The sequence below is a fragment of the Histoplasma capsulatum genome (genome assembly GCF_000150115.1).
Source record: "Histoplasma capsulatum G186AR genomic scaffold supercont2.1, whole genome shotgun sequence".
Taxonomy (NCBI): Eukaryota; Fungi; Ascomycota; class Eurotiomycetes; order Onygenales; family Ajellomycetaceae; genus Histoplasma; species Histoplasma capsulatum.
In genome coordinates this window covers 3,227,721-3,253,154 of record NW_025544801.1, presented here as the reverse complement: position 1 = coordinate 3,253,154, position 25,434 = coordinate 3,227,721, and the positions used below count along the sequence as shown (strand labels likewise).

Here is a 25,434-nt window from a genome sequence, read left to right as displayed (position 1 = left end):
GCGCCTCTTTACTTAACCTTCTACGCTCATATGCAAGTTGAACTTATTGTCCGAATTTGTTTACACAGTATTGGAGAATACTAGCAACATTGCCATTGAATACCAGAAAACTGTTTGAAGGACTAAAATCCTCCGAAATTTCATCACCGTCTTACGTTTGGGAGGAGCGCAGATGTGGTGGTAACTAGAAATTATGTGGTTTTTAACAGACGGATTAGGGCCTCTGGAGCGTCGAGTCAAAATGAGCCTGGAGTTTATCCTGGAGGCTGTTTGGCATCTTCTATTCATTTGAACTTTTACAAAGTGGGACAGACGAGTTGCAATAAGTTTCGATGGTATAGAAGGCATCTTTGGCAGAGACTAACAATTAAAATAGCCTTTAAAGGTGCATATACTGATTTGACAACGAAAAATGCACACAAGATGCAATTCTTTGGGCTGAGAATTAGGCTCATAATTGAATAGGGGCCAGGAGCGGTTATCTACTTCCACCCTGCGATCTAGTTTGTGAACTGGGAATATTTACAACGAGTTCTAGTAACTACTTCAAGCCCGCGGATTATTTTACAATCAATTCAATGAAAAATACCAAATAACTATAGTAAAGTTAAGTACGATTTATCTCTAGTGATAATAGAAGACCTTGGTTTGCGAACGTCGCCGTGGGAAAATTTAAGGCTAAGCTTAGTCTGTGATTCGGGTAAGGCTCAGTGCCTAGTAACCTTAACCAGACAACCAAGGATGCAAGAACACGCACCATGGCCAAAATGCCACTCCTGGCAACGTTGACGAACCTCTGCCCCTCTCTAGCAATATTGCCTTCGTTTTCTTTGTCCATTTCAAATTCGAGATCAATTGGGCTAAATCCTACACCCATTAATACACCTGAGAAACATGGGAGATGTACCTCCTCAGCCTCTTAACCCGACATCCTCCCCCTTCAATCTCACTGATGTTGACCGCCATGTCCTCTCTCAGACGGATGATGAGTTCGTCTATCACGATTGGGCTGATCTCAAGAGCATCATAGGTCCGTCGCCACCACGAAGCCATTTTCCGTTGAAGGAAAACCAAGGAATCCCTCGTCGCTAACTCATCCTAGCCGCAAATAACCTTGAAGTATTCAGGCGCAAGCCCAGTGACCTACGGCGCTACATCGCATGGACCACGGACATTAAGGCGCAGTACGGATCGATCACAAATTACATCTGTAAGGAGCGGCTGCGATGGCAGCTTGATAGTTCTACTCCTCAGGCCTTTCAGTGCCGAAACCCAATTCCTTTTGCAGATCCCAGTGATTACAAGATCCTGCGCAATGACTGGCCCTACGGCGTCACTTCAGATATCACGCATCTAGTGATATGGCTCAAAAATAGTATCCCTGTTAGGGAAGACAGCGGGGATATGACTGAGGAATCGCGTACCCTCATTAATGATTTTGTTATGCGAACGTTTGTTGCTAGGCTTGAGAAGCTCTTTCGTGATGCGAAAGATAGGGTTTTGTGGTTCAAGAATTGGACATCCCTACAGAGCGTGAGAGCGGTTGAGCATGTCCATGTCGTTGTACGGGATGTCCCTGATGAGATTATTACTGAGTGGACTGGAGAACATGCAAGAACTTAGAGTGTGTGCACCAGCTGTTTCACATTATGTTAGGGCCAGGGAAAGTCCTGGTCGGTTTGACGCTTCAGGGTTGCTTCTTTAATACCTAGACCTGTCAGAATTGATTGCCAGTTACCTCTTTCCGGTTATTCGTTAATGGGCTCGATTGAGTGGTTTCTACTCCGTACTTACCGTCCACATCCACACTGCCTATCCGCCCGCTTATCCCGCCAAACTACCCGCTCCTCGAAGAGTGCATTGATTACCAATTTATATTTTTAATGGGAATCGATTTCGCTTCTTACAGCATTTGATATTGATATTTCACGCTTATTACCGTAGAATTGATAGGAAAAGAGAGTAGCTTGAGTTACATGTGAGGACATCTCAGTTCTTATCGAGAAATAAATTACAGAACAAATCAAGGGGTAAAATCAAGAAAAAGGCCGGCAACTGCTACGGAGCAAATAAATAAAAGAACAATTGACGAGAAGATGTAATGTATCTCAGAAGACGTAAGAAAGCACAATGACAATCACCTGAAATAGGCTGAACCGTCCCACAAAATGGTCGAGAAGGGGACTGGTAGAAAAGAGGCAATACATTGGAGACTAACAGTGGAAAAAAAACATAGGGATAAACAACCGTTACACCGTAGCCATAAAAGTGAGAACCAATCTGCCAGAACTCCAAGCCATCCACAATCAAGGAAAAACGCAGGGAAGATTACACGTATGATAAGGTGCAACTCTGCTGATGGAATATATGCCTTTCTTATGACTTTTGCTCCTCCACAAACTTTAGCGCCTCGTCCCTCGATACTACGTCAATGGAACTAGCTTTATGGCGGAAACTGACACCATAGCACTTTTCTGCAACGAGAAGCATCTCCGGTCGGAATGTCGTGCAGATAAATTGGCCGTTGGTCTCTTCAGCGATGGACTTGAGCATCTGTGCCACAGCAGTCCGGTACTGCGCATCAAGGTTCGCGTCGATCTCATCGAAGAGGTAGAAGGGAGCTGGGTCGCAAGCTTGGATGGCAAAAACAAGGGCCAAAGCGCAAAGACCTGTTGTTTTTTTGGTTTTCGGGTTAAATATTGAGTTTTGCCCGAACGAAAGGCGCTTTTGAAGGGGTAAGGAAGGGGGATTCATCTATAGCACTTACTCTTTTGTCCTCCACTGAGTTGTTGGATGCGCTGCTGGTCGTCATGCTTGCTGTTGAAGCTCACACTGATGCCAACGCCAACATAGTTCTCCACACTATTCCGTGCTTCCTCTTCATCGGAATCCAGCTCATCTTCTTGCTGATTTCTACGATCCGTCTTGCGTTGGATAATCAAACGACCTCGGCCTGCTGGGACTAGTTTCTCGAAAATCTGGGCAAACTCACGCGATACCTGCTTGAAGGTCAGTTCGATGGCTGCGTCCTTGCGATGATCCAGAACTGTAATCAGCTCTTCAATTGATTTTTGGGAAGAGTCAAGTTCTTCTCGTCGTTTTGTCAATGTTTCTCGCTGTTTCGTGAAACCGTTATACTGTTCAAAGGCTTGTTTGTTGACATGCGAATACTTCTTCAGCGCTTCATTGACTTTGTGCAGGCGTTTGACCACTGTATTGGAGTCTGTGTTCTTGAATTTTGTAAAAGCATCGTCAGGGAGGACGCCAAGATCGCGAATGTTTGCACTACATTCGGCTGCTTGCTTTGTCAACGCAGCTTTCTTCTGCATACTTTTTTCCATGCGTCGTTGATGCTTTTCCATAGACCTAGCTAGGTCTTCTAGTTCTCGTTTGATATCAGCCTTGCGTTGTTCTAGCTTAGACAGATCGGCCAATCCTGATTCCATGGATTCCTCCAGTTTCTCGAGACGGAGATCGAGTGAGTCTAGAAATTTTCTATGACGATCAATTTCCCGTTGGCTCTCCTTGAGATTCCCATGTGTGCTATCACCGCCAGTTTCAAGTTCGTGGCCAATCAACTGATCTAGTTTCGGGTTTAAGTTTTCACGTAACTCAACTTCAATGACAGATTTGCTGGTTTCAAGTTCGCTGCGGCTACTGGATAGCTCTGAATGTTGACTTCTTAGTTCTTGGACAGTCGAATTGAGGGATTCAAGTCTCGCCTCTTCCGCATTTGTGAGGGCTTTCTCAAAATGTGTCGATAGTTCTTCTTCGTGGGCAGTTATTTGATCACTCAATGTTTTAACATTAGCCTCCATGTTTCGGAGGGCACGTTGTTTTGCTTCCAGAGTATCCATCTTGTTCTGATGCATGTCACGCTTGCTCTTAATCTCTTGACGTAGTGGGATGTTGCTGCTTTGCAACTGTTGTCTCCTCTGTTCGAGCTTTTGCAGCTCCCCTACAGCTCTAGTAATCAATTGATCCATTTTTTCGAGCTCCCTTCTGATCTCGACACCCCGGTTCCGCTTGGATTCGACCTCATCTCGCCATTTGGTAACAACCTTCAGACCTTCAAGGCGAGATTGGCGAGAGTCGTGGAAACCGCCAGTCAATGCCCCTCGTTTGTCCGACCGATCGCCTTCCGGAGTGATGGCATTGACGCCATGACTCCGAGCATATTGTGCGGCGACTTGAAGATTGGGACAAATGATAGTCTTGCCAAAAATTTGCTGGAATGCCTTTTCGAATGTTTTATCGTACACCAACTTTTCGATAATCGGGATGGTGTCGCTGGCACGTGGTACATTTGCGGGTTTGGGTTTCAGTCGATTCAGTGGCATAAATGTGACTCGTCCCAACTTTTCTTTTTGTAGCACCTCCAATACCTTCGTTGCAGTTTCGTCTGTGTCGACAACATAATGAAAAAGGCTCTGACCGGCGGTTACTTCGACAGCAGTGCGGTACCTTTCATTGACGTCAAGAAGCTCAGCAACAGTCCCGTATGCACCTTCAAGGCTAAGTTGTCTTTTAATCCGGCGGACAGCGGCAAGGCCCCGGCTTGTATTATGATCCATCATATGAGATACGTTCCTCTCTGCACGGTCTAGTTCCTGAGAGGCATTGGATATGATGGAATCGAGACGTGCTTCTTCTCTCCACAGTTCCCTACTTGTTTATTAATATATTTTCTTGAAATACAGAAAATTGATGAACTTGGTTAACATACTTTCTCTGGTCCATTAGTCGATCTCTTTCATCCTTTGCACCCTGGACCTCTTGCTCCATCGACTGTAAAGCATTGCCTCTACCATCGAGTTGCTTACGCAACTTTTCGATCTCGGGCTCGAGGAGAGCAATATCATTTACGAGTTGCTTGATTTCTTCTTCCGTTTGCATCCTTACAGCCTTGACTGTTGAAAGTGACGTATAGGTGTCTTGGATTTCCCGTTGAAGCCATTTATCTCGTTCCGATTTATTTCTGAATTTGGAATTGCGCCCTTGTTTTGCGTACAGACGCTGTCTCGCCGTTTCTGCTTCGTCCAACTTCGCTTTCACCTCTTCTTCTTGCTTCTGCTTCGCCTCAAACTCTGGAAGGAGCTTGCTGAGCTCCTTTTCGCGTTCCTTGATCGCTGTTTGCACCGTCTTCAAATTCGCATCATGACGGGCTTTAGCTCGCTGTGCAGCTGATTGTCCCTCGGAAAGGGATTTCGCCCGCAGTTCAGCCTGTGCCAGTACTCGCGATACGTCGCGGCGATCCTCCTCTATTTGCGTCTTTTCCACTTTGAGAAGTTCTACTGCCTGTTTCAACTCTGAAATTTCCGCGTCTATCTGTGCGATGTCATTTTCGCTCTGAATAAATCGGTTGCGATTTGCATCTGTATCCTCAACTCCTGTTTGTCGTTGGCCTTCAATGTTCTCGAGAGCGGAGGCAATTTCAGCCTGCTCCCGCGAATAAATCGTATATTCGAGACAGCGACGCTCTCTATCTTTCTCTTGGTAGTTTTTTAGTTCATCTTTTTCTTCTTCTAGCTCTGCAAGCCGCTCGTTTATATAGTCGAGTGACTCGTCGATTTTCGCCCTCTTATTGTTCGTTTCATTCATGATCTTCAATGATTCTGCGCGACGCGCCTCATATACCTGCGTACCTGCCACTTCCTTTAAAAGAACTAAACGCTCTGAGTCTTTCATGTTTGTCAGAGTTGTGACGCGACCCTGCGGAACAATGTAGTAAGGGTTCGATCGCGAGAAGCCGGCCGATTCGAGTAAGTTCATCACATCAGATTTGGTCGCATTTTTGCGGTCCAGAGTATATTCATCCTTCTTTGTACCAATGGTCCGGCGTAGGATTAGTTCTTTCTTGCCAGTAGGGAATCGTTCGTCAGAGTTGTCGAATATGATTTCGACGTAGGCCGACATTACTGCAGAACCAGAGCCCTCCTGTATGCTGTCAGTTGATAAACGACCCACAATTAATTGGATGGGCTTGGGTTTTCGTACATGTAGCAACGCCTGCCGTTCCTCCCTCCCCATATGAGTATATGCGTCGCTAAGTACGAATCGAATCGCGGCGAAGAAGTTACTCTTCCCGGATCCATTACGTCCTACAATGACATTGTGCTTGGGGGAGAACGGTTCGATAACCGTCTGATCTTTGTAGCTAGATAGTTCGCCAGAGATTCTCAGCTCATAGTTCAATCGCTATCGACAGAGCGCTCACCTACTCACCTTTTAAAGCCTTGAATGATGATCTGTTTGATATACATCTTGAGCTTGGGGATTCACGTCTCCTCCCGCTCCAAGGCAAAGAGCGTATTATAATGTTGCGGAAACACCGTGCGACACGTATGGGCAAAGAAACGGGTCACTGCGATGGCAAGAGCTGACAAGTTGCCCGTTGCGCCGCCGTGGGAAACGCGTTGGAGTTGGGTGAAGGTGACCTGGACGCGTTCCCGATTTGGTATTAGGGCTAGTTGGAGGGGCGGAACCGGGCTAACGATTTAGCGTCTATAAAAATTATTATTTTGCTGGCGCAAATCTGAAATGGCATAAATTTTGAACTTGGGGTAAAAGAACGTACGTTGCCCAATAAACTAAAGGGCTCGTAATTTGCACGCTTTTGTTTTTTTTTTTTTCATTATGCCTGCAAATTCGATGGTGACGGTGCCTGGTGCAAAGGACCTTCCAGCTTCTTTGGATCCAGCAGAAGAACAAACCCCGCCACAACCGGGTGTGGAAGACAAAGAGGATGAGGAATACTTTGATGATATTTTTGCAGATGAAGACCTTGATGAAAACGAATTCATGTCCTCCAATCCAGCGGACTTTACAAAATCCTACAATAGACAACGCCGGCTGAAAGAAGTCGCTGCCGATCCAAACGCTCCTAAATCAAAATACCCCAAAAGCAACCCTCAGAAACCCACAATTAATACGCAGGCGAATGTCGACGACCAGATTTCTTCTCTCTCGCGACATGCCGCAAAACTACGGCTAGATGACCTCCAGTCAGGCCTGGGAGGGAAGGGCGATAGAGGGGCAGATAAAAGTGACCGCGCAACATCAGAGCAGGTGTTGGACCCTAGAACCCGTATGATCTTGCTGCAGATGATCAACAGGAATGTGGTGTCCGAGGTCAACGGGTGTCTTTCTACAGGTAAAGAGGCTAATGTTTACCACGCCGTGTCCTACCCAGATGACGATGGTGAGCCACTCCAACGCGCTATCAAGGTCTATAAAACTAGCATATTAGTTTTCAAGGACCGTGACAAATATGTCAGTGGGGAATTTAGATTCAGGCAGGGCTACAACAAGTCCAACAACCGAGCAATGGTCAAAGTGTGGGCGGAAAAGGAGATGCGAAATCTAAAGCGCCTTTACGCCGCAGGCATACCATGTCCTGAACCCCTCTATCTCCGACTTCACGTTTTAGTCATGGGGTTTCTCGGAAACTCTAAAGGATTTGCAGCTCCGCGATTAAAGGATGTGGACCTTACCGGACCGGATCCCGAGGAACAGTGGAGAGCTCTCTACATCGAGCTCCTCGGCCATATGCGCACAATGTATCAGGAGTGCCGATTAGTACACGCAGATCTAAGCGAGTACAATATCCTCTACCATGAAAACAAGCTCTACATCATTGACGTCAGCCAGAGCGTTGAACACGACCACCCCCGCAGCTTGGAGTTCCTCCGTATGGACATCAAGAACGTCACGGATTTCTTCCAACGAAAGGGAGTTCACACCCTTTCGGAGATGGCTGTATTCGAATTTATTACGGCTAATGATGGACCAAAAGCTTCCCCAGGCTCCAGAAATATGTCAGAAGTATTGGAAAAGTTGTTTGTGACTCGAGCACAGATGGAAAACGAGGGACATGCTAATGCTGATACCAGTGCGGAAGCTGAAGTCGACACAGCTGTTTTCCGCCAACAATTTATTCCCCAGACGCTTGAGCAGGTATATGACGTGGAGCGTGATGTGGAGAAACTCCGTAAAGGACAGGGTCAGGACCTAGTATATCGTGAACTGCTGGCAAACAAAGGCGGCATCACGACTACAACCCGGCACTCACTGGTTGCTGCGAATGGCGAAGCGGAAGAAGAAAGATCAGACGAATCCGGAGGCATTTCCATATCGGGTGATGAGTCCGAGTCTGGCTCTCAGGCTGAAGACACGGATCCGTTTGCAAAAAAAGCTCCTAGGGGAAAGCGGTTCGAGGATAAGGAGGCGAAGAGGGACCATAAACGGCTTGTGAAAGAGGAGAAGCGCGAACAGCGAACCAAGAAGATTCCGAAGCATATTAAGAAGAAGCTTGTCAATGCATCGAAGAGGAAATGAAGTAGTGCATTTTCCTTTTCTTTTTGATATCTTGTTCCTCCTACTATTGAAAGAAGTGGTTTGGATTCCTGTGTCCGCTATGGAACTGGTTTTGGATGATGATTGATGACATTAACATGAATGCGACGCATTAGATGATGTATGCTGATTCTTATGCCCTTGAATTACAATAATACTCTTTTTCACGCACTTAGCATTCAGGCTAGGACGTAGTGACCTAGTAGTCAGTTTCAAATATATTATCACACTCCTCCAACCAGCTTGTAAAATACAGCGAATAATAGCTGGAGAATCTATGAACACAGGTGTGCTACCGCCAGCAACCTAACAGGAATAGCTTCTAGTGCAGAAGAATTTATGCACAGCACATCCCAGTTTACTTTAAAATCGCCGAAGCATTCAGGGCATTTCAAAAATCAGCTGCCCAAAAAAAAAAAAAAAAAAAAAGCATGGAAACCCATCAGAGCTCTCTTTGGTCCTCATTCCCCCCCCATCAGATCAAAAAATAAAAAATAAAGAAAGAAATGAAAATGGCCGCAAAATATTAGCCTCACAATCACCTCATCCCCCTCTATATTCTCCCAGTTTAATCAAATCTCTCTCGACAAAAGGACGAAATACACTATGTTCCGCGGCGACGAAAACATAGGTATACTAGCCTCTGCCAACTAACTGATGCATGCTCATACATACATGTAACGTCAGTGGACTGAAAGACAACCACACAACACTAGGAGAAATGCGAGGGATGAATAGATTTTTCAATGCTCAAGATTGCGATCCATTTTTCTTTTCTTCTTTGCTTTTTTTTTTTCTTCGAGAAGGGTCGGAGCCAAAATTTGTTTTTATCTAGAAAAATAAAACAATGGCCGTCTTGTTTTTTGTTGCTTTCATCATTTGGGTTTTCGTTCAGTTGTAATTTCCACGCACTCGGCGGCCTTAGAGTATTCAATGACGTGTAGTTATTCGAGCACAGGGAGAAGAAATTGGGTGTAAAAGCGGCTTGCGTGGCGAGAGCAGAGGGGGTAGGAAGTAACAAGGCAATCTAGCCTTTGAGGTGGGAGTGTGAAGCTGACATTAACTTTGCCCACTGAATAAACGACGGCGGATGAAATATTCGCAGTTTTCTAAAACCTTGCTGGTTGATTGGCGCTCTCTTTTTGATACTTTGAATTGCTGAAGAAATTGGTGAGGGAAGTTGGTGCGAAAAGATGCTGCACAGTTTGGAAGGGAGCCATGTGACTAGTCCTGACAATTTCCAAAGACTGTAAGCACGTATCCAGTTAGACCGCGTAATAATTTAGTGCGATATCTATATGATATATACTCAATCCAAGTTCAAATGCAGAGTAAAATTGTATAATATCTCCTCCTTTGCTAAATGCCATCAAGTCATGACGGGGACAGTCCAGGGACAGTCTTGACTTGTAGTTTTAACCGTGCAAGAGCTTGTTGGACAACATGTTTCGGCAACTGCGGTATACTATCGTCGACTCCACCGGTGCCATAATCATTTCCAGTAGCAATCACAGGAGTAGTATTATCATGTCCGGCGGTTAAAGGTATGTCGGCGGCAGCACCCTCAACCGCATTACCATTGCTATCCTCAGCCTCGTCCTTCCTTTCAGCATCCTGTTTCTCTGTAGGTATGTGAACAGCTTCCCCGCCAACATCTAGTTTCCCGCCAGATACTCTTTTAAACTCCACCCGAGCAGGACATCGACCAAGGCCAGGCCAGATATCTGATGGCAAGTAGTCTCCATATTCTGTCCTAAACATCTCACGGGCCCGGACATCCTCCTCGAATAGCCTATCGAGTTCCCGCCTCGTTTCCCCGAGGACCTTGTCAACAGCCAAGCGGACAGCTTTACGGCGTGTAACTTCCATGATAAGTCTGTCATAAGCGTTGAGGAAGCCAGCGTAGAGATTACGAAGATCGACGAGCTCAGCCATGCCCGCCTGGATATGCTCCTGCTCCTCGTTCCAGACACGAGTAAAAGCGTGCGCTTGGGCGATGTAATCTGTTAGCTGTGATGAAGCTAATGTTGATAGACGATGGAAGATATCCGTCGTCGATGCGTACACAGAACGAAACAAATCACGCTGCTCCAACACCCGTTCAAGAGTTGTTTCCATCTCCGCGATACGATCTTGGATTTCTAAGACGACGTCTTCCGCCTCAGATGCGTCTTTTGTTAACACGCTTATCATTTCTTGGTATTCTGCATTTGTCATTGGTTCGAGAGGTGCATTGAGGGTGCGACTTCCATTGTCATCTTGGATTTCATTCCCAAAAGTGACCCCTACGCCAACGCCAGTTGGTAGGTCGCCGGTGATGGAGCGAGCAGCGGCACCGCCGCCTTCAGTATGCTTTACTGCCGTTACACACAGGTCAAAATGCCTAACCAAGGATTCCAGGAGGTCAGCCATCCCCCGGGCGTGCGCCTCAAGGGAACGTAAAAGCTCCGGAACATGGGAAGGAGATGGAATGCTGACTCGCGATGCAGAGGGTGATGAGGAAGACAATGATGATGACAAGCTTAAGCGCTTCTTAACTGCATCACGATATTTGCTCAAAGCTTGGTGGATCGAATGGATATCATTGTCGAATGCGCGGTTAGATTGGTCTAGTTCAGCTTGTGCGGCGTTAGTATTGTCAATCGAGGCCTTTAACAACAACTGGAGATCTTCCACGCCGCGATCATCGACAAAATCATATAAGGATTTCGATTCCTCTCCCGCAGGTCTAAATGCGGATTCTACAGGCGTGTCGCGTAGCATGTCCAACGTTTGCGTCAGCCGCTCACCGACGGTATCCATTTCCTTGAGGGCAGCAGCGAACTCGGATCGACCCCGCTGCGCCACCCGCTCAACTTCCGTTCTCACCCCATACAACAATTTGAGCTGCTCGTCTAAGCCCCTCCTGAGAAAGCTGGTACGTGATGAGATGATGACACTCTCTTCTAAAGCAGCACGAGCAGTAGTAACGATTTCATTAGCTCGCCACACATGGTGGATGGACGACAGAGAGCGTTTTGCGGCAACAAGGTGTGAGACCAAGGTTTCCAGATCAAGTTGCTGGGATGAATCACTAGCTTCCATGTCATCCACTTGGTCCGGACTCAGCTGGGGCTGTTGATATGGCGATGGCGGCATTCTGGAGAAATGGGGGAAAAAGGACTTTGTTTTCTTTCGCTTTTCGCCGTTTTTCCTTTTTTCCCCTTTATTTTCACTTTTCCTTTTTTGTGACAAAGAATTTCTTTCTATCCATTCACACTTTGATGTTCTTCTGTTACACCTGCGAGTTCCTCAGATTCCGATTCGCGACAAGTTGGGTTGTGGCCTTGTGTCACCTCGACATGGTTTTGATTCTCCGGTTGGAGCTGGATCGAATGAAATCTAATTCCATCATCCTAATCAGGTATTAGCAAATGATTTGGACACATGCAGGCATAATTTTCAACTAAGACGTTTAAACAGGGTTTTGTAAACAGTGGTGATTTAATGAGTAGACCCTTGGTTGCTCAGCTATGTTGGGCATAACAAACACATTCAGCCCAAGCGTTAGGGACCAACAATGGTGTGATTAAGGGCCGAAATAAGGTAATCAGCTTACCGAACGGACATCTAAGGGGCTTTTCTACTCTGTCGGGCCGTCCATGTATGAGTGTATCATATCTGAACCAGGAATGGCGCCGTGGATTGCCCGGATCTTCTGCTGAGCGCTGTGCTGGTATAGCCCGAATGTTGGAAAATGGGGGTTCTTCCAGAACCAACTATTACAGCGGGGTCAATTGCGGAGTATCACAGTACCATGCCCGATATCATCCACTTGCTGATCCTTGTTGTCAAGATGGAGATTTAAATGCGGATACGGAAATGGACATCAGCCCCATATGATCACGTGGTATACTTATGCCCCATCCGGCCTAATGTCTGATGTCGCTACGATTCGTCGCTATGGCGCCAGCTTTTGAGGACTGGGGCAACCCTACATGGGCGCAAGGAGTACAAACTCCCAACGACCAGACGGGCCGCTGGTGATGAAAATATAAAGACCTATGGTTAGCATCCGCGCTGTACCGATTCCTTTTTCCGGCGGGAATCCCTCGTCATACCATCGTGCTTGTTACTCCTAGCTATCTCATCTTCAGAATTTCCTAGGTGGCGGGCTTAGGCATACTCACCCTATCATCAGTTAGACTCAATTTTTCACCAACATTGCAATCCTTAAGCCTCTCAACCACGGCCTCGAATTACCTTGTCAAGCCGCACACCATGACTATCAACATTGACAGCCCTTCACGGGAGCTGAGAAAGGATGCAGATGGGTCTCCGCGCAAGCGAAGAAAACTTGGCGGATTTGATACCTCAGATACAACCGCCGCAGCAACTTCTCTTCCGCGTGCCTCGCAATCGCAGGATTCCGAAGATCCTGTCCAGGCTCCTGGAGACCGTAGCTCACCTATAGCCGCATCTTCAACTCAAGCGGATGAGAATACTGCCCCCTTTCTTACCAGGAATATCCGTTACCACTACACATCAATGAATCGATTCGAGCCCCGAAGGATTGACTTGAATCCGAACTCTAAGTACTGCTACCGTCACAGGCCTGACCTGAAATGTCGACGTCAAGCGGATGAGTTGACAATGGACAAGATGCAGCAGGTAGGTCACTTACACCAATCCTGCTTCAAGGGAAACGATGTGGGATGGGAAGAGAAGGAGTGAAAAATAAAGGGGGGAGGGAATAATATCTCTGGCTTTATCCTATCAATTCGACTAATTCAAACGAATATAGGAACTTCACACTCTCTCACAAGTTGACCAACAAAGCATCGCTCACTTTTGGTCTCTGTTTTCGACTGCTCCGTCCAAACACCGAAACCTAATGCTGCAAGGACTCCTAGCCCAATGTTGTTTCCCTCAGCTCTCCTTTTTGGCTGCTAGCGTTCGCGACTTAATCAGAATTGACTTTCTTTCGGCTCTCCCAACGGAAATATCTTTCAAGATCCTTTCCTACTTAGACACAGCATCATTGTGCAAAGCGGCGCAGGTGTCACGCCGTTGGAAATACCTTGCTGACGATGATGTCGTTTGGCATAGAATGTGCGAGCAACATATTGATCGCAAATGTCAAAAGTGTGGATGGGGCTTGCCACTTTTGGATCGCAAGAGGCTCCGAGATTCAAAACTCCAGATGCAAATGCGAGTCGCTTGTCGCGGTGTGGAAAAGGAATTGTCAAGTGACATCACGGAAAAGGCTGATGACGTAAAAACTCATCAGAAGCAACTCTCGGTCCCGTCAGACTCGCCAAAAAGATCGCAATCTCCGAGCCATTGGCATTCAAGAGATGAAGACTACTTCAAAACTCGATTCCGGCCTTGGAAAGATGTGTATAAAGATCGGTTTATGGTTGGCATCAATTGGAAGCATGGTCGTGCCACAACGAAAATATTCAGAGGCCACACGAATGGAGTTATGTGTTTACAGTTTGAAGATAATATTCTGGCTACAGGATCATACGATACCACCATCAAAATCTGGGATACAGAAACAGGCCAAGAGTTGCGCACTCTTCGTGGTCATCAATCTGGAATTAGATGTCTTCAATTTGATGACACCAAGTTGATCAGTGGTAGCCTTGACAAAACCATTAAAGTTTGGAATTGGCGCACCGGGGAGTGCATATCGACCTATACAGGTCACCAAGGTGGGGTGATTTGTCTCCACTTCGATTCGACCATCCTTGTCTCGGGCTCAATGGACAACACAGTAAAGATATGGAACTTTGAAGATAAATCAACCCGTGTCCTCCGTGGCCACAGTGACTGGGTCAATTCAGTTAAAGTAGACACGGCCTCTCGTACTGTATTTACCGCCTCGGACGATCTAACCGCCCGTCTCTGGGATCTCGATACAGGCAATATCATCCACACTTACCAAGGTCACGTAGGACAAGTTCAACAGGTCCTCCCACTACCGCGTGAATTCGAATTTGAAGAACACGATGCCGAATGTGCAGACGACGGTCAAAGCACAACTTCGGGTGGTGTTAGTTCAGAAAATGAATCTGATCGTCATCGTCATCATCATCATCGTCGTCGCAGTCTTTCTTCGGAGCCACAGCACGAACAACAGCCCACGGGCAACCCACAACCCTCACATGCAATGTCACCACCGTTCACTGATATATTCAAAAATGGCCGCCCGTTACCACCACGATACATGCTCACTGCCTCTCTCGACTGGACCCTTCGTCTTTGGGAGGTCACAACCGGCCGATGTCTGCGGACGTTCTTCGGGCATGTAGAAGGAGTATGGGCGCTGGGGGCAGATACTTTACGCCTTGTGTCTGGCGCTCAGGACCAAACGGCCAAGGTCTGGGATCCTCGCACTGGGCGGTGCGAGCGGACCTTTACGGGTCATTCAGGCCCGATTACTTGCATTGGCCTAAGCGATAGCCGTTTCGCAACGGGCAGTGAAGATTCCGAAGTTCGCATGTATAGCTTCAGGAGTTGAGATATAGGTTGCCGACATCCCTTCCTTTCGTTTTTCTCCTCTAACACCGATCGGTGTTCCTGTGGGGTTTCAAGTCGAGTTAGCTGGAGTTTATTGTTATACCCAAAATCGCATGACTATGGGAACATTGAATTTGAGGACAATGAAATTTCTGCTTCGCCCCATGGATAAAATAGGTCTTTTATGTTCACATACCACCATTCTGTCTTTGTTGGTTTGATGCGTTTTAAACGGTCTTGGAAAATATAGACGTGAGGATTTCGAGGTATGCATATGAAAGAAAAGCATTCTCCCCTCCTTTCAAACACGCGCTTGATGGCTCGTTCCTTATATCGAATTACCTATATCTTTTTTAATATATAATACAAATTCTAAACTCAATAGAGCCGTTCAAACAATCTATATGAGATCCCCCCCTCTCCCCAAAACCCCCTTTTTTTCAGGCATTTTTGACCCATGGATGACTTTTATGCACAAATATGTCTTCTCCTTAAGTTCAATCGCCCCTCTCTTTTCCCTTCTACAAGAGTGGATTGGCGGGTGGATGTATCCTGTCCTCCATCACGCCATCTTCCTATCCGCTCAAATGTCACTTAAGTTCAAGACATGCAAATATTTACCAAACAAAGGGCTACAGCCGATCAATCGGTTAATTCGATTAACTTTTAAACATGCTGCGCAATTCTGCAGTCAATGTCCACACGTCTCCCAAAGTTTACCTGAGTTATCAATGAATATAAAAGGGAAAGGAGAAATTATGCTTCTATGCTTACAACTCAACCCCAAACATCACCGCCTCATTTCATTCCTTACCACATAAATACTCCACAACATTTTCACATCTGTCGGTCCCTTTCTTTTTTCTCGCTCAATTTCTCTACCTTTGCCCACAGCCCAGCAAGTATAACCATACACTTACATATATGCACAGGAAGAACTTCGCTCCCTCGAAAAAATGCAACGCAGATCCAGAAGTCCCCAAAACAGCTCTAGAGCAGGCTCGAGACAAGGCTGGCACTACTACTCGGAACCCGAAGAGACCTCCAGCAGCTTACTGCTGAGGAGAACTAGAACTGATAGTGCCTCTAGAAGTCCGCCGCCATCATACACATCCACCTCCCGTCTAGCGCACGCTGATGGCGTTCTTCCGATTTACTATTTCCCGACGGTAGAACCTCTACCGCCCAATCATGGTTTAGAAATCGTACCAAGGGGTGAGTTTGTTTTCCCTATTTTTTCTTTATTTTATTTCGCCCTCTGGGAAACACAATTCCGAATTACTACGACCATAAGCGAACACGAGCTGACCATATACAGAAATGATAACGTGTGGCTCCGAAGAAGCGAATTGCTCGAGAATCCCATATGAGAGGAGAGAAAATACAAATACGGAGCCATTGCATGGTCCGCAAGACAGAGGAGAAGAAACTAAGAAGGCAAGCAGTCATATCCCAAAGAGAAACAAGACATCACTTTTCCCACGAGAAAACGAATCTTCTAGTTCTTTTTCTGACCATTCGCGCCGAGCCCAATGTCAGGAACCGAAGGGAAAAAACTCAACCACCCCGCAACAAAATAAATCCTCTGCTGTTGATTCTGAGCAACATCACAGTTCCTATCATCAAGAAAGGGAGGAAATATTGATTTACCCAGGCAAAAGGAATTCAGGCGCTACCCATCCTTTTCTTGCTCCTCGCCTCCCTCAGGAAAGAGAGGAAATATTAATTTACCCAGGCAAAAGGAATTCAGGCGCTACCCATCCTTTTCTTGCTCCTCGCCTCCCTCAGGAAAGAGAGGAAATATTAATTTACCCAGGCAAAAAAAATTCAGGCGTTATTCATCCTTCTCTTTCTCCTCGCCTCCCTCAGGAAAGAGAGGAAATTTTAATTTATCCAGGGAGGAAAGACTTTTCCAATAGTCCCTCTGGTCGCGAGGAATTATGATATGGCCTCCGTTGCTACTAATATAAACTGGGCCCTCCGACAACAACGGGAAATGAACACTACTCATTATGAAAAGGCAGAGGGCTTAAAAAAGCGGTAACTAGCGGGGAAAATAACCTCAACAACGCCATTCTGCAAGGTGTGAGAAATCCATCTGGCATCTTCCCCAAAACCCTAATGGCTCTTTTCGGGTACAAGATCCTCTCTTGCCGAACTGTCTTCCGGACAGAAAAACAACTCCCGGGTAAAAGAAATTATGCACTTACAAAGCCAGCCATCCTCTTAAGGCTTCTGATTCTCAAGAGCTGAAAGCTCGGCGAGTGCAGCCTTCGAGTCACATACCGTTTCATTAGCTTCTACCATTTACGTCATCCTATCGCCTTGGGGTCAATTAATGTTGAATATTTTTTATTACATTTGTTTACAACATATCAATTTCCGAATTATATGCTTGACTTGCATTGCGACTCTCGATCTTGTTGCTTCTGTGATATTAATTCCATCATGCATGACTATTTTCAATACCTTCCTGGATCCTCAAGAAATTTTCTTGACAGGAAATTGAACTTGAAACGTTAATATTCGGGAGACGGAATCAATTGCGTTTTTTTCCAGTCGTTCTCTTTCTGAAATCTTTGGAGTTTCATGTCCTCCTTTGACATGTAGGGACTGTTGAAATAGGGTTACTATGCCTTCCCACCTACGGATATGATATTGAGTGATATATGACCATTTATAATATGAACTTCTTTATGTACAGTACAGTATAATCCTGTTTTGCCTTTCACTTCCACGCACCAGGGACATACATAAACCGAGAACATAATGAAAACTAGGATGAAAAAGGATGAAAAATGCAAGGGAGATCTCACAGTAAGCCGTAGGATCCTATCATACATACCAGGTCAACAGGCAATAAGGAAATAAACTGTATAATACATAATCACATAGCCAAACAGCCTACACCCACCCCCACCTTGTAAACATTTCATATCCTTAAATCCTTACATTTCCCTCCGCCCTCGCGGCCGCCATCCGTAATCGTCGCCGGTAATGATCGCGGAACTTCATTCGGATAATGGTTCCATAGCCCACAGCAACTAAGAAGACCCCGGCCCACGCACTGGTTAGTATCAGGCCCGTTGGGAAGATACCTAGAGTGGTGCCTGGTAAGACGAATGCAGTGGCTGCAGCTACGATGCCCGGGAGTCTAGAGTTGGCATCGGGCATGGTTATGTTGACAGGGGAGTTGTCTTTGTTTGTAAAGAATCCTGCAACATAGGATAGGGTGTCTGAGGATAATGTGGTCATGACGGATTTCTGGTTTTGCGGGTTTGAGGCGCCAACGGTTATGTTGGGGATTAGAAGGACGCGGATGTCGTCTCTGGAAACATCAAGTTAGGGAGATTTTCTCTTTCCCTAGAATGTGGAGGAGGAATTACTCATGAAAATGAGGGGTTTATCGAACAGGGACGGAGTGACATTGGAAGCAAACATACTTTGTCAGTTTGTCAACTTGTAGCTGCGTGGATATTTGCCCGAAATTCCGGAATTCCTCTAACAACTTAATCTGGCCCTGGTCATTTCGAGTCTTATCAACAAGTCGACGGGGATTTGAAATGGTAGCCTGCGGAATATTCATTTTCAGTGCGTACTCGGAGAGTGGGATTCCTGCAAACTCTCCCACCGCCTCCGCCAGCTTGTACACTCTGATATCAGCCTCGAATGCGCCAGTTTTATTGTCGAAATAAGGTATATTGAAACACGCCGCCATGCCAGATGGGTTCACAACCATCTCCAAATTGTCGAGGGCCTTGAGGCAAGCCTTGTCTGCAGCTGCGTTGAATTTTTGTTCGTCAAATACAGGTGGAGGAGCCAACCCTGAGGTCCCGGCTGGCGGATTCTGTTCCGTCGCTGACTGTGATGGAGCATCCTGCTGAGGTGACGCTGCTCGCTTCTCTACGTCATATCCAATTCGAAGCAAGCTGAATGCATCGCGAAGGGTGGTTTCACGAAGATTCGTAGACTGATGGAAAATTGGCCGCTCCAACATCCGTTTCGCGAGGATTGGCTGGATGGATGCGAGCAGCACGAATGCATAGAACGGTACTGATGCTATTCGCATCATGAAAGGCCTATTACATATGCAGTAGAACAGGACAGGTCATATGTTGAGGAAAGACAGATTGGAGTAGTAAATGTGGTGAAAGCAACCGAAATATCGAAATCGTCACAGACGGACACAGTCCAGCAATGATTGCAGCCGCTGGCCAGCAGGGTGAAGAGATATCAACAACAGCGACTAGCTGCAGCGCAAAACCATATGTATAGCAGATTGATGCTTCTGCCTTAGAACAGTTATTTGGTAATTATCACCACCGACAGAATAGGAAAAGGAAAGACGAATCCAAATGTATGCAAACCTAAGCAAACGGATAATTAATGTTTGGAGGGAACTAGGAAGGAGAAAAAAACAAAGGGGAAAGAAGATCCAAAATCATGGAGACTCTTGGGGCCAGGACGAAACACAACGGCTTCATCTTGTTTTGCCTTGGGGAAAACCTGAACCAGACGGTTTTAAATCAAATATCATGGTGCATGGAACGCATGATAGAATAGGCACTAGCATGACTCTCAACAATCTCGTTCCCCAACTGAGCAATGAGAACACGAAGAAAGCGGACAAGGCATCGCGTGCTGCAGTTGACGTCGCACTACACTGGATCTCCGTATAAACTCAGGTATTCTGCGCGGCGGCACATTTTTTGGAAGGCTAGAGACTGTGCCCAATGAAGCTCGGTTTACATGCTCGGTGAAGAACTGATCTTAATTTCATGGCCAATCACCAGAGGCACTGTCGCATCGATCCAATCGACAAGATCGGTCATTTGGGCGGGGAATCCTAGACCAATAATCCTGGAACGCTTTGGTCTCCTGTAAGCCAAGAGATCAAACCATTGACGTTGCAGATTTGGCCAGCTACCCAGCCTCATCCCGGGCATATCGGAGGGCAGAAGTCGGCACTAGCTCAAGCGCTCATGAACTCATTTGTGGAGCCAGCAGAGAGATAATCCCGTGTCAATCGCGTACATACCATCAAAAACGACACGCCTTCCACCAAGAGCAACCAGCAGAAGAATAAAGATGTCCGTCCATACAAGAGAAGACACCTCACATTTTGACTTTCTCTCGTGATTGAAGTTTTTCTCTTTTGCTGCTCAGCCAAAGTGCTATTTTAGTTGGCTTTATGGTTGTGGGGTCCGGCGCTTATGCCGGCGCCAAGCTGCAGAGGAGCCAGAGTTTGATAACAACTCAACACCAAAAAGAACTCGCGCATGTGCTACTGTGTGTAGAGCGGATATGCTAACACGAGACAGGCCACCCTTGCTGTATTCTGCAAGGTGTGCAGTCTGTCCTTGTGTGTAGCGCGATCTTCTACCAACCGATCGGGTGCTCTAACCATGCTGCAGCCAGCAACCCATTGGGACTTGATTTTTACTTCCAGTATTTGGCTTGATCAGTGCATTTCATTTGGGCTTGTTCTTCCAAAAGAAAAATAAAAATAAAAATAAAAATAAATAAATAAATTGTCTTGATCAATAATTAACGTGAAGGTGAGATTGTGTAGCAGAGAAAGCAATTGTTACATTGACGTTTGAGCTTCGTCTCGTAAAGCTATGTATGCATCCCTGGGAGGTCCCGGTTGACTGGCCTCGCTTGGCGATGCGTTTGGATTTTCATGTCTGCAAAAAGGAATTTTTGCATTTGTGAATTTCCCTCGGCGAAACAGGAACATTTATAATCATCATTATCATCGGTATAGCGCTGTGGAATTCTCTAATCCCCGAATGTAAGTTGCTGGCGTGTAACTGTTTTTTGAATAGCTGCAGAACTAATTTACCGAACCGGTACCTGATGCCGAACGGGAATATCGGTGTTAGCAAAGAGGTATATCAGCCAGCTGTAAAGGAATTCAAAACACAATTTATGGCATTGGTTCTATCATGATGTAACCTCTGCAAATTTGTAGAAATGAATCTAGATGTCGAACACCCACGTGATATCGCAACCCCTAATCCAAGATGTCAAGCCAGAATAACCGACAATCACAGAACATTGTCCCATGGAAGGACGTCAGGCACTGACTGTAGGTTTAAAAAGACACCATAACGAGCGGGGAAGCGGCAAGGAGTGCCTGCCACGGGAAAGAAAGTATTGTCGACATCGCTCCTGCTCGGCCAATAGCTCCCCCGATGGCATGTATGTATATATAACATCTCTCCCCACTCGTCTCCTTTCTCCTTATTTTCTTTACTCTGCCGCGATACTTTTATTTATATACGCTGAATATTCGCTTCTGTCAGTCACTCGTTTAGTGTTTGAGTTATTTTTTCTTGATTGCGGGATCTAAGGCCCCTCATTGCCCCTTTTCTTGTTAGCCAAAGCAGCATGTTCACTGCCATTCCTTTGGTCTTTCCAAATTTTTCCTGTCTCGCTTTAATGACATAGTTTCTTGGATTTTGAACGGTTCTTCGCCCATAATCCATCTTACCCTGCCATTCCAATACGATATGTTTTGCGCTGGACTATGCCGTATCTCTTTGGTTAAATTTGTCGTCCTGCGGATTGCAAAGTGAGAGCCTCAATAAATACACAAGCAGTAAGTCACAATGGCCATCTGGATTATATATCAAACGCTCACTTTATCGCAGTAGATCTAAAGCACTACCGTATTTTATACGACTCGCCATGGAACTGCTTTTCGTAGCTAATACTCTCGGCCGGGCGTGTTGCTCCTGTTTTCGTTCTTCTCCGAAGAAGCGCGCGCGATATACGTCGTGGCCGGGAAGTGAGGATCACGAACTCCAGATACACGGAGGCCAGGATCAAGGATTTCGAGGCCAGGGTGCCCACTTGTCTGCAAATGAACGCTCGGGCCAGGGACATCATTTTCGACAAGCGAAAATGAAAATGGAGCCACGATACCAAATGTCAGCCGCAGAACGTGCTAAAGTTGGACTAGCTTTGAATCATCAGAAGCACGATATTCCTCAGCAAGCCGACCCCGCTCCAGCTCAATTTCCAATGCCAACCGAGAAGGGAAACAAGGGGAGCGGCCAGGTCAAAGGGGTTCCTGCCGTGACCAACAGCCAACAATCAGACCCATCCACGTCTGCCGCTACCAGAGAGCCAGGCACTGCAGTAGAACAAACAAATGCATCTCGAGACGCTCAATCAGCAGATGCCCTTGTGCTTAAGTCTTAGCCCCCATGAACAGGTTCAGTAAATCTCAATTGTCCGAAAATGAGGCCAAGAGAGAATGACAACGGAATGCAATGCCGTTAATGCGAAGTAGTCACGTATGTCCTTACTCGAATAATCGCATTAATGAGGCAAAAGAACTCAATGACACCTCAAACTAGGAGCCCATGCTTGGTATGTATGTCCGCCCTACCCTCCATTCTCAAAAAGAAAATAAAACAAAACAAAATGCCCCTGGAATGCATTAGGACCTGGAGAAATATGGCTGGGTTATTGAATGAAGAGAATCGTTAATTCAAGTCCGTTGAAGTAGCTACCTACTTTGCTGCCAATTTACCAGCCTGGTATTTGTTTCCTAGGCTAACATCTCACATTACAGGCTAGTTCAAGAACAAGAGACATTGGTGGAAATGGATAAGTATGGAATCCAGGCGAACAACCTTAGGTCAACTTAGAATGTTTTCGCAAGACGGCAAATTGAATAATTAAAGACTAATAGGGATAGGTGGTAGGTTGAAGATATAATGAGCCGGACCTATCTCTCCTTGTTCATGATTTTAATGCTTCGTTTTCTGTTATATGTCACCAATGTGTTCTATTGGGTGTACTCAGAGTCAGTGTTGTTGGTTTTTTTTCGCAAGTTTTCGCTTTGCGCCAGTATGCAGTTTAGTTAATGGAATTAGAAATTACCACTGCCCGGGAATTTGAACCCCCCCAGATCCAATTAGCAACGCCGAAGCCAGAAGTTTTAGGACCAATTGTTGTCGGCAGGGTTGGTGTTGTGATCGCTACCAGAGGCGAGGTTATGCTAACAAGTCATCGGCTTGTACACTGAAGAGCCAGTTGATGTTTGAGCTGCCGGTGTTGAGATATCAAAATCTGGTAGGGAGTCAGTTCCCAGCGGTCACTAGATTTCACCACACCAGGCTGGAAACCGTCGATCCTTAAGGTTTGGTACGGTCTTAGCCGTTTAGCCAGGATCCTCAAAAGTGCGACTATCGTAATATGAGGCCAAACAAACGATTCGAGATATCTAATTATATTTGATGATGTTTATTCTTTCGCCAAACAGTCATAAATGGTATCAATAAAGCACACATACAGGTTGGGCGAGAAGAAGCTATACCATGCAATCGGGCCAATGCCCGATTGCATCGTAGACAGCTAGCCTGATCATGATTGCCGCAACCATCATCCAACTCCAATCGAATCTGTCGGCTCTCTTCGAAAACTTGGCGGCCATACTGGGCAGGGATTAGGAGCTCCAAATAGCGGATCCCATGCGGCTCGAGCCAGCCGGTGGAGAGCGCATGGGTGTCCACTTGAATAAGGTCCACTGGAATAAGATATCAGCAACTGCTAGATATTCCAATTTATGGCGATGGTCGCTTAAATTTCCAAGAAGAATGTTGCTAGGATCTATAGCAGGGATTAGGGTGGTTCTCGATATCGCTAAATCATACCTGACGTAGGAGATCACTTACCACAAAGCACGTAGGGAACGAAAAAGATGACCAGTGCAATATTAAACTGAGGTCCAGACATGTTTAGGTCCTCTACTAAAAATACCACCAGGTAACTTGGTCCTAAGCAGACACGTTTGCAGGCTATATAAGGGCATTACCTCAAGGAATAGGCACACCTGAGAAAGCCAAGCATGAGCTATCATTCGACCTCGAGAATAATGACCGAAAAGATTGAGCTCTCTGGAGTTTCCCCTGTTTTAGAGCATATACTCCGTACTTAGAGGTACATGGCCGAGAATGATTCTGGCCATCGTCTTTCCCTTCAAGCACTTCCTTCGAGGTAGAAGATGCGAAGTTGAGAAATTCCTCGGGGGCGATGCAAAGAGTGGCGAACGGATGGTTTTCGAACTGTTGGTTCTGGATTTGATGATATATGCCATCATTTCCAAGACAAGCCAACCGTGTCGACAGGTCCCACAGGATCAACACTCCAAACGCTTCCATCGACACGATGGCAAAACATGAGTTAGGCATCGTGGGATTCGACGTGAAAAACGGGCTCCAAAGGTCAGTATATAGGGTACATTCAGCGAAGCCCTGAGAGCTTCGCTTAGGGCAGTGATAACCCGGCGCAACACCGCAAGGTAACAAAGCCTTAGCGTTAAGGTTCCGTTGGTTTTTGCTGTGCCTGTATCGGACAAACCACCAGAGGATGAAGGCAACTTTAGATGTATTCGAAAAAAAAATTCCAAGTCGACTTCTAAACAGATTTGCATGCTACAAAGATCATGTCAGCGTCGTTCCAGAGGCATAAGAATCAGAATAGCCTCTGGTAATGCATCGATGTCCAGCCAGGCACTTCTTGATGTGGAGGGAATCCGACCATGATTCATGGATGCAAGTTCTCCAAGCTCCAGCTCGGGTGGTTGTTGTTCTGGGTGTGGCTTGGGGCTAAAACGTGGTCCCGTGAATCCCAAATGTGCACCACATTTTTGGCCCACCCACCATCACCACCATCACCACCACCACCACAAATCCGCCAATTCTCAGGATCAGTGATAGTTCCCTGGCACGGCGGTCACCAACAGAAAAAGCCAGTGAGGTGACTTTTCCAGCCCCAGAGCAAGACCTGCTTGTGCTGTGGGGGTTGTCAATGGCGGTGCTGCGTTCTCGATTTGAGACACATATCCAAATTCCCGGCTCGGTAACCCTCCTGAACATCCATCTACTCGATCAGAGACTATGTCTTGGAAATTACGAAATAAGGCGTTGAGGGTGTAGCCATTGCAAAGAACTCTTTACATATCTGATACCTTGTTGGCCAATGTAGGTCCATCATGGGTCTTGCCAACAGCTCATCCGGGAAGCTCAAGCTCGACATGGCAAATCAAAGCATCTTCACGGCCCATTTGATTGTCTATGAACCGTCCATGATCTCATATTTCGAATGTGGAGTACGTATTCACGCTATTTATAAGTCGCGACCCTTCCCGTCGACTTTAGATCATGCCGTGATTACTGGCAAGTCACCCAATAGCATCTCGAGAGGGCCCCTTGATTCTCGGAGGCAATGCGAGTTCGGCCTTATGACGAGATCATGCTTCCTCCATATTTGAAGCTATGAAGCTATTCTATTGTTCTGCCCTTCTACTTTTTCCAGCTGCACAATTGCAGCTGGAGATAGCCGCTCTCCCACAGGACCTACCACTTCAGCAGGGGTGGGTATTTCGATGTTTATGAAGTAAGAGCATCCATAACACGGGCTTACATTCTACAATTGGTGGTACCAGCTTCATACATGTCCTGCAGTCCATGCGTTTTCTTTCTTATTTGGAAGAGAGCTCCTTCGAGTTCGTTGATCTATTCCGATTGTCCTAACTCGCCCTACCTGCCCGCGGGGGAT

General features: G+C 46.3%; 8 protein-coding genes across 8 annotated transcripts; 4 read left to right on the top strand and 4 right to left on the bottom strand.

Annotated features, from left to right (window-relative positions):
* Positions 1–894: 894 nt before the first annotated feature.
* On the top strand, positions 895–1,623 carry HCBG_01061 (uncharacterized protein; the record flags this gene model as incomplete). The annotated part of the gene is made up of 2 exons (XM_045428111.1): positions 895–1,030; positions 1,103–1,623. 2 exons carry the CDS (start codon positions 895–897, stop codon positions 1,621–1,623), a joined length of 657 nt encoding a protein of 218 aa, XP_045292086.1.
* A 753-nt stretch (positions 1,624–2,376) lies between these two features.
* On the bottom strand, positions 2,377–6,263 carry HCBG_01060 (chromosome segregation protein sudA; the record flags this gene model as incomplete). Its single annotated transcript, XM_045428110.1, has 4 exons — positions 2,377–2,669; positions 2,768–4,665; positions 4,727–6,157; positions 6,226–6,263. 4 exons carry the CDS (start codon positions 6,261–6,263, stop codon positions 2,377–2,379), a joined length of 3,660 nt encoding a protein of 1,219 aa, XP_045292085.1.
* A 373-nt stretch (positions 6,264–6,636) lies between these two features.
* HCBG_01059 (serine/threonine-protein kinase RIO1) lies at positions 6,637–8,525 on the top strand (the record flags this gene model as incomplete). Its single annotated transcript, XM_045428109.1, has 1 exon — positions 6,637–8,525. One exon carries the CDS (start codon positions 6,637–6,639, stop codon positions 8,335–8,337), a length of 1,701 nt encoding a protein of 566 aa, XP_045292084.1.
* Positions 8,526–9,676: 1,151 nt separating this feature from the next.
* On the bottom strand, positions 9,677–11,493 carry HCBG_01058 (uncharacterized protein; the record flags this gene model as incomplete). Its single annotated transcript, XM_045428108.1, has 1 exon — positions 9,677–11,493. One exon carries the CDS (start codon positions 11,491–11,493, stop codon positions 9,730–9,732), a length of 1,764 nt encoding a protein of 587 aa, XP_045292083.1.
* A 1,122-nt stretch (positions 11,494–12,615) lies between these two features.
* HCBG_01057 (sulfur metabolite repression control protein) lies at positions 12,616–15,256 on the top strand (the record flags this gene model as incomplete). Its single annotated transcript, XM_045428107.1, has 2 exons — positions 12,616–13,005; positions 13,139–15,256. The coding sequence occupies 2 exons, from the start codon at positions 12,616–12,618 to the stop codon at positions 14,858–14,860; spliced, it is 2,112 nt and encodes a 703-aa protein (XP_045292082.1).
* Positions 15,257–17,799: 2,543 nt separating this feature from the next.
* On the bottom strand, positions 17,800–18,928 carry HCBG_01056 (uncharacterized protein; the record flags this gene model as incomplete). The annotated part of the gene is made up of 2 exons (XM_045428106.1): positions 17,800–18,187; positions 18,303–18,928. The coding sequence occupies 2 exons, from the start codon at positions 18,926–18,928 to the stop codon at positions 17,800–17,802; spliced, it is 1,014 nt and encodes a 337-aa protein (XP_045292081.1).
* A 2,624-nt stretch (positions 18,929–21,552) lies between these two features.
* HCBG_01055 (uncharacterized protein) lies at positions 21,553–22,068 on the top strand (the record flags this gene model as incomplete). Its single annotated transcript, XM_045428105.1, has 1 exon — positions 21,553–22,068. One exon carries the CDS (start codon positions 21,553–21,555, stop codon positions 22,066–22,068), a length of 516 nt encoding a protein of 171 aa, XP_045292080.1.
* An 805-nt stretch (positions 22,069–22,873) lies between these two features.
* Positions 22,874–24,912, bottom strand: HCBG_01054 (uncharacterized protein; the record flags this gene model as incomplete). The annotated part of the gene is made up of 5 exons (XM_045428104.1): positions 22,874–22,944; positions 23,168–23,401; positions 23,708–24,308; positions 24,537–24,669; positions 24,845–24,912. 5 exons carry the CDS (start codon positions 24,910–24,912, stop codon positions 22,874–22,876), a joined length of 1,107 nt encoding a protein of 368 aa, XP_045292079.1.
* Positions 24,913–25,434: the final 522 nt, after the last annotated feature.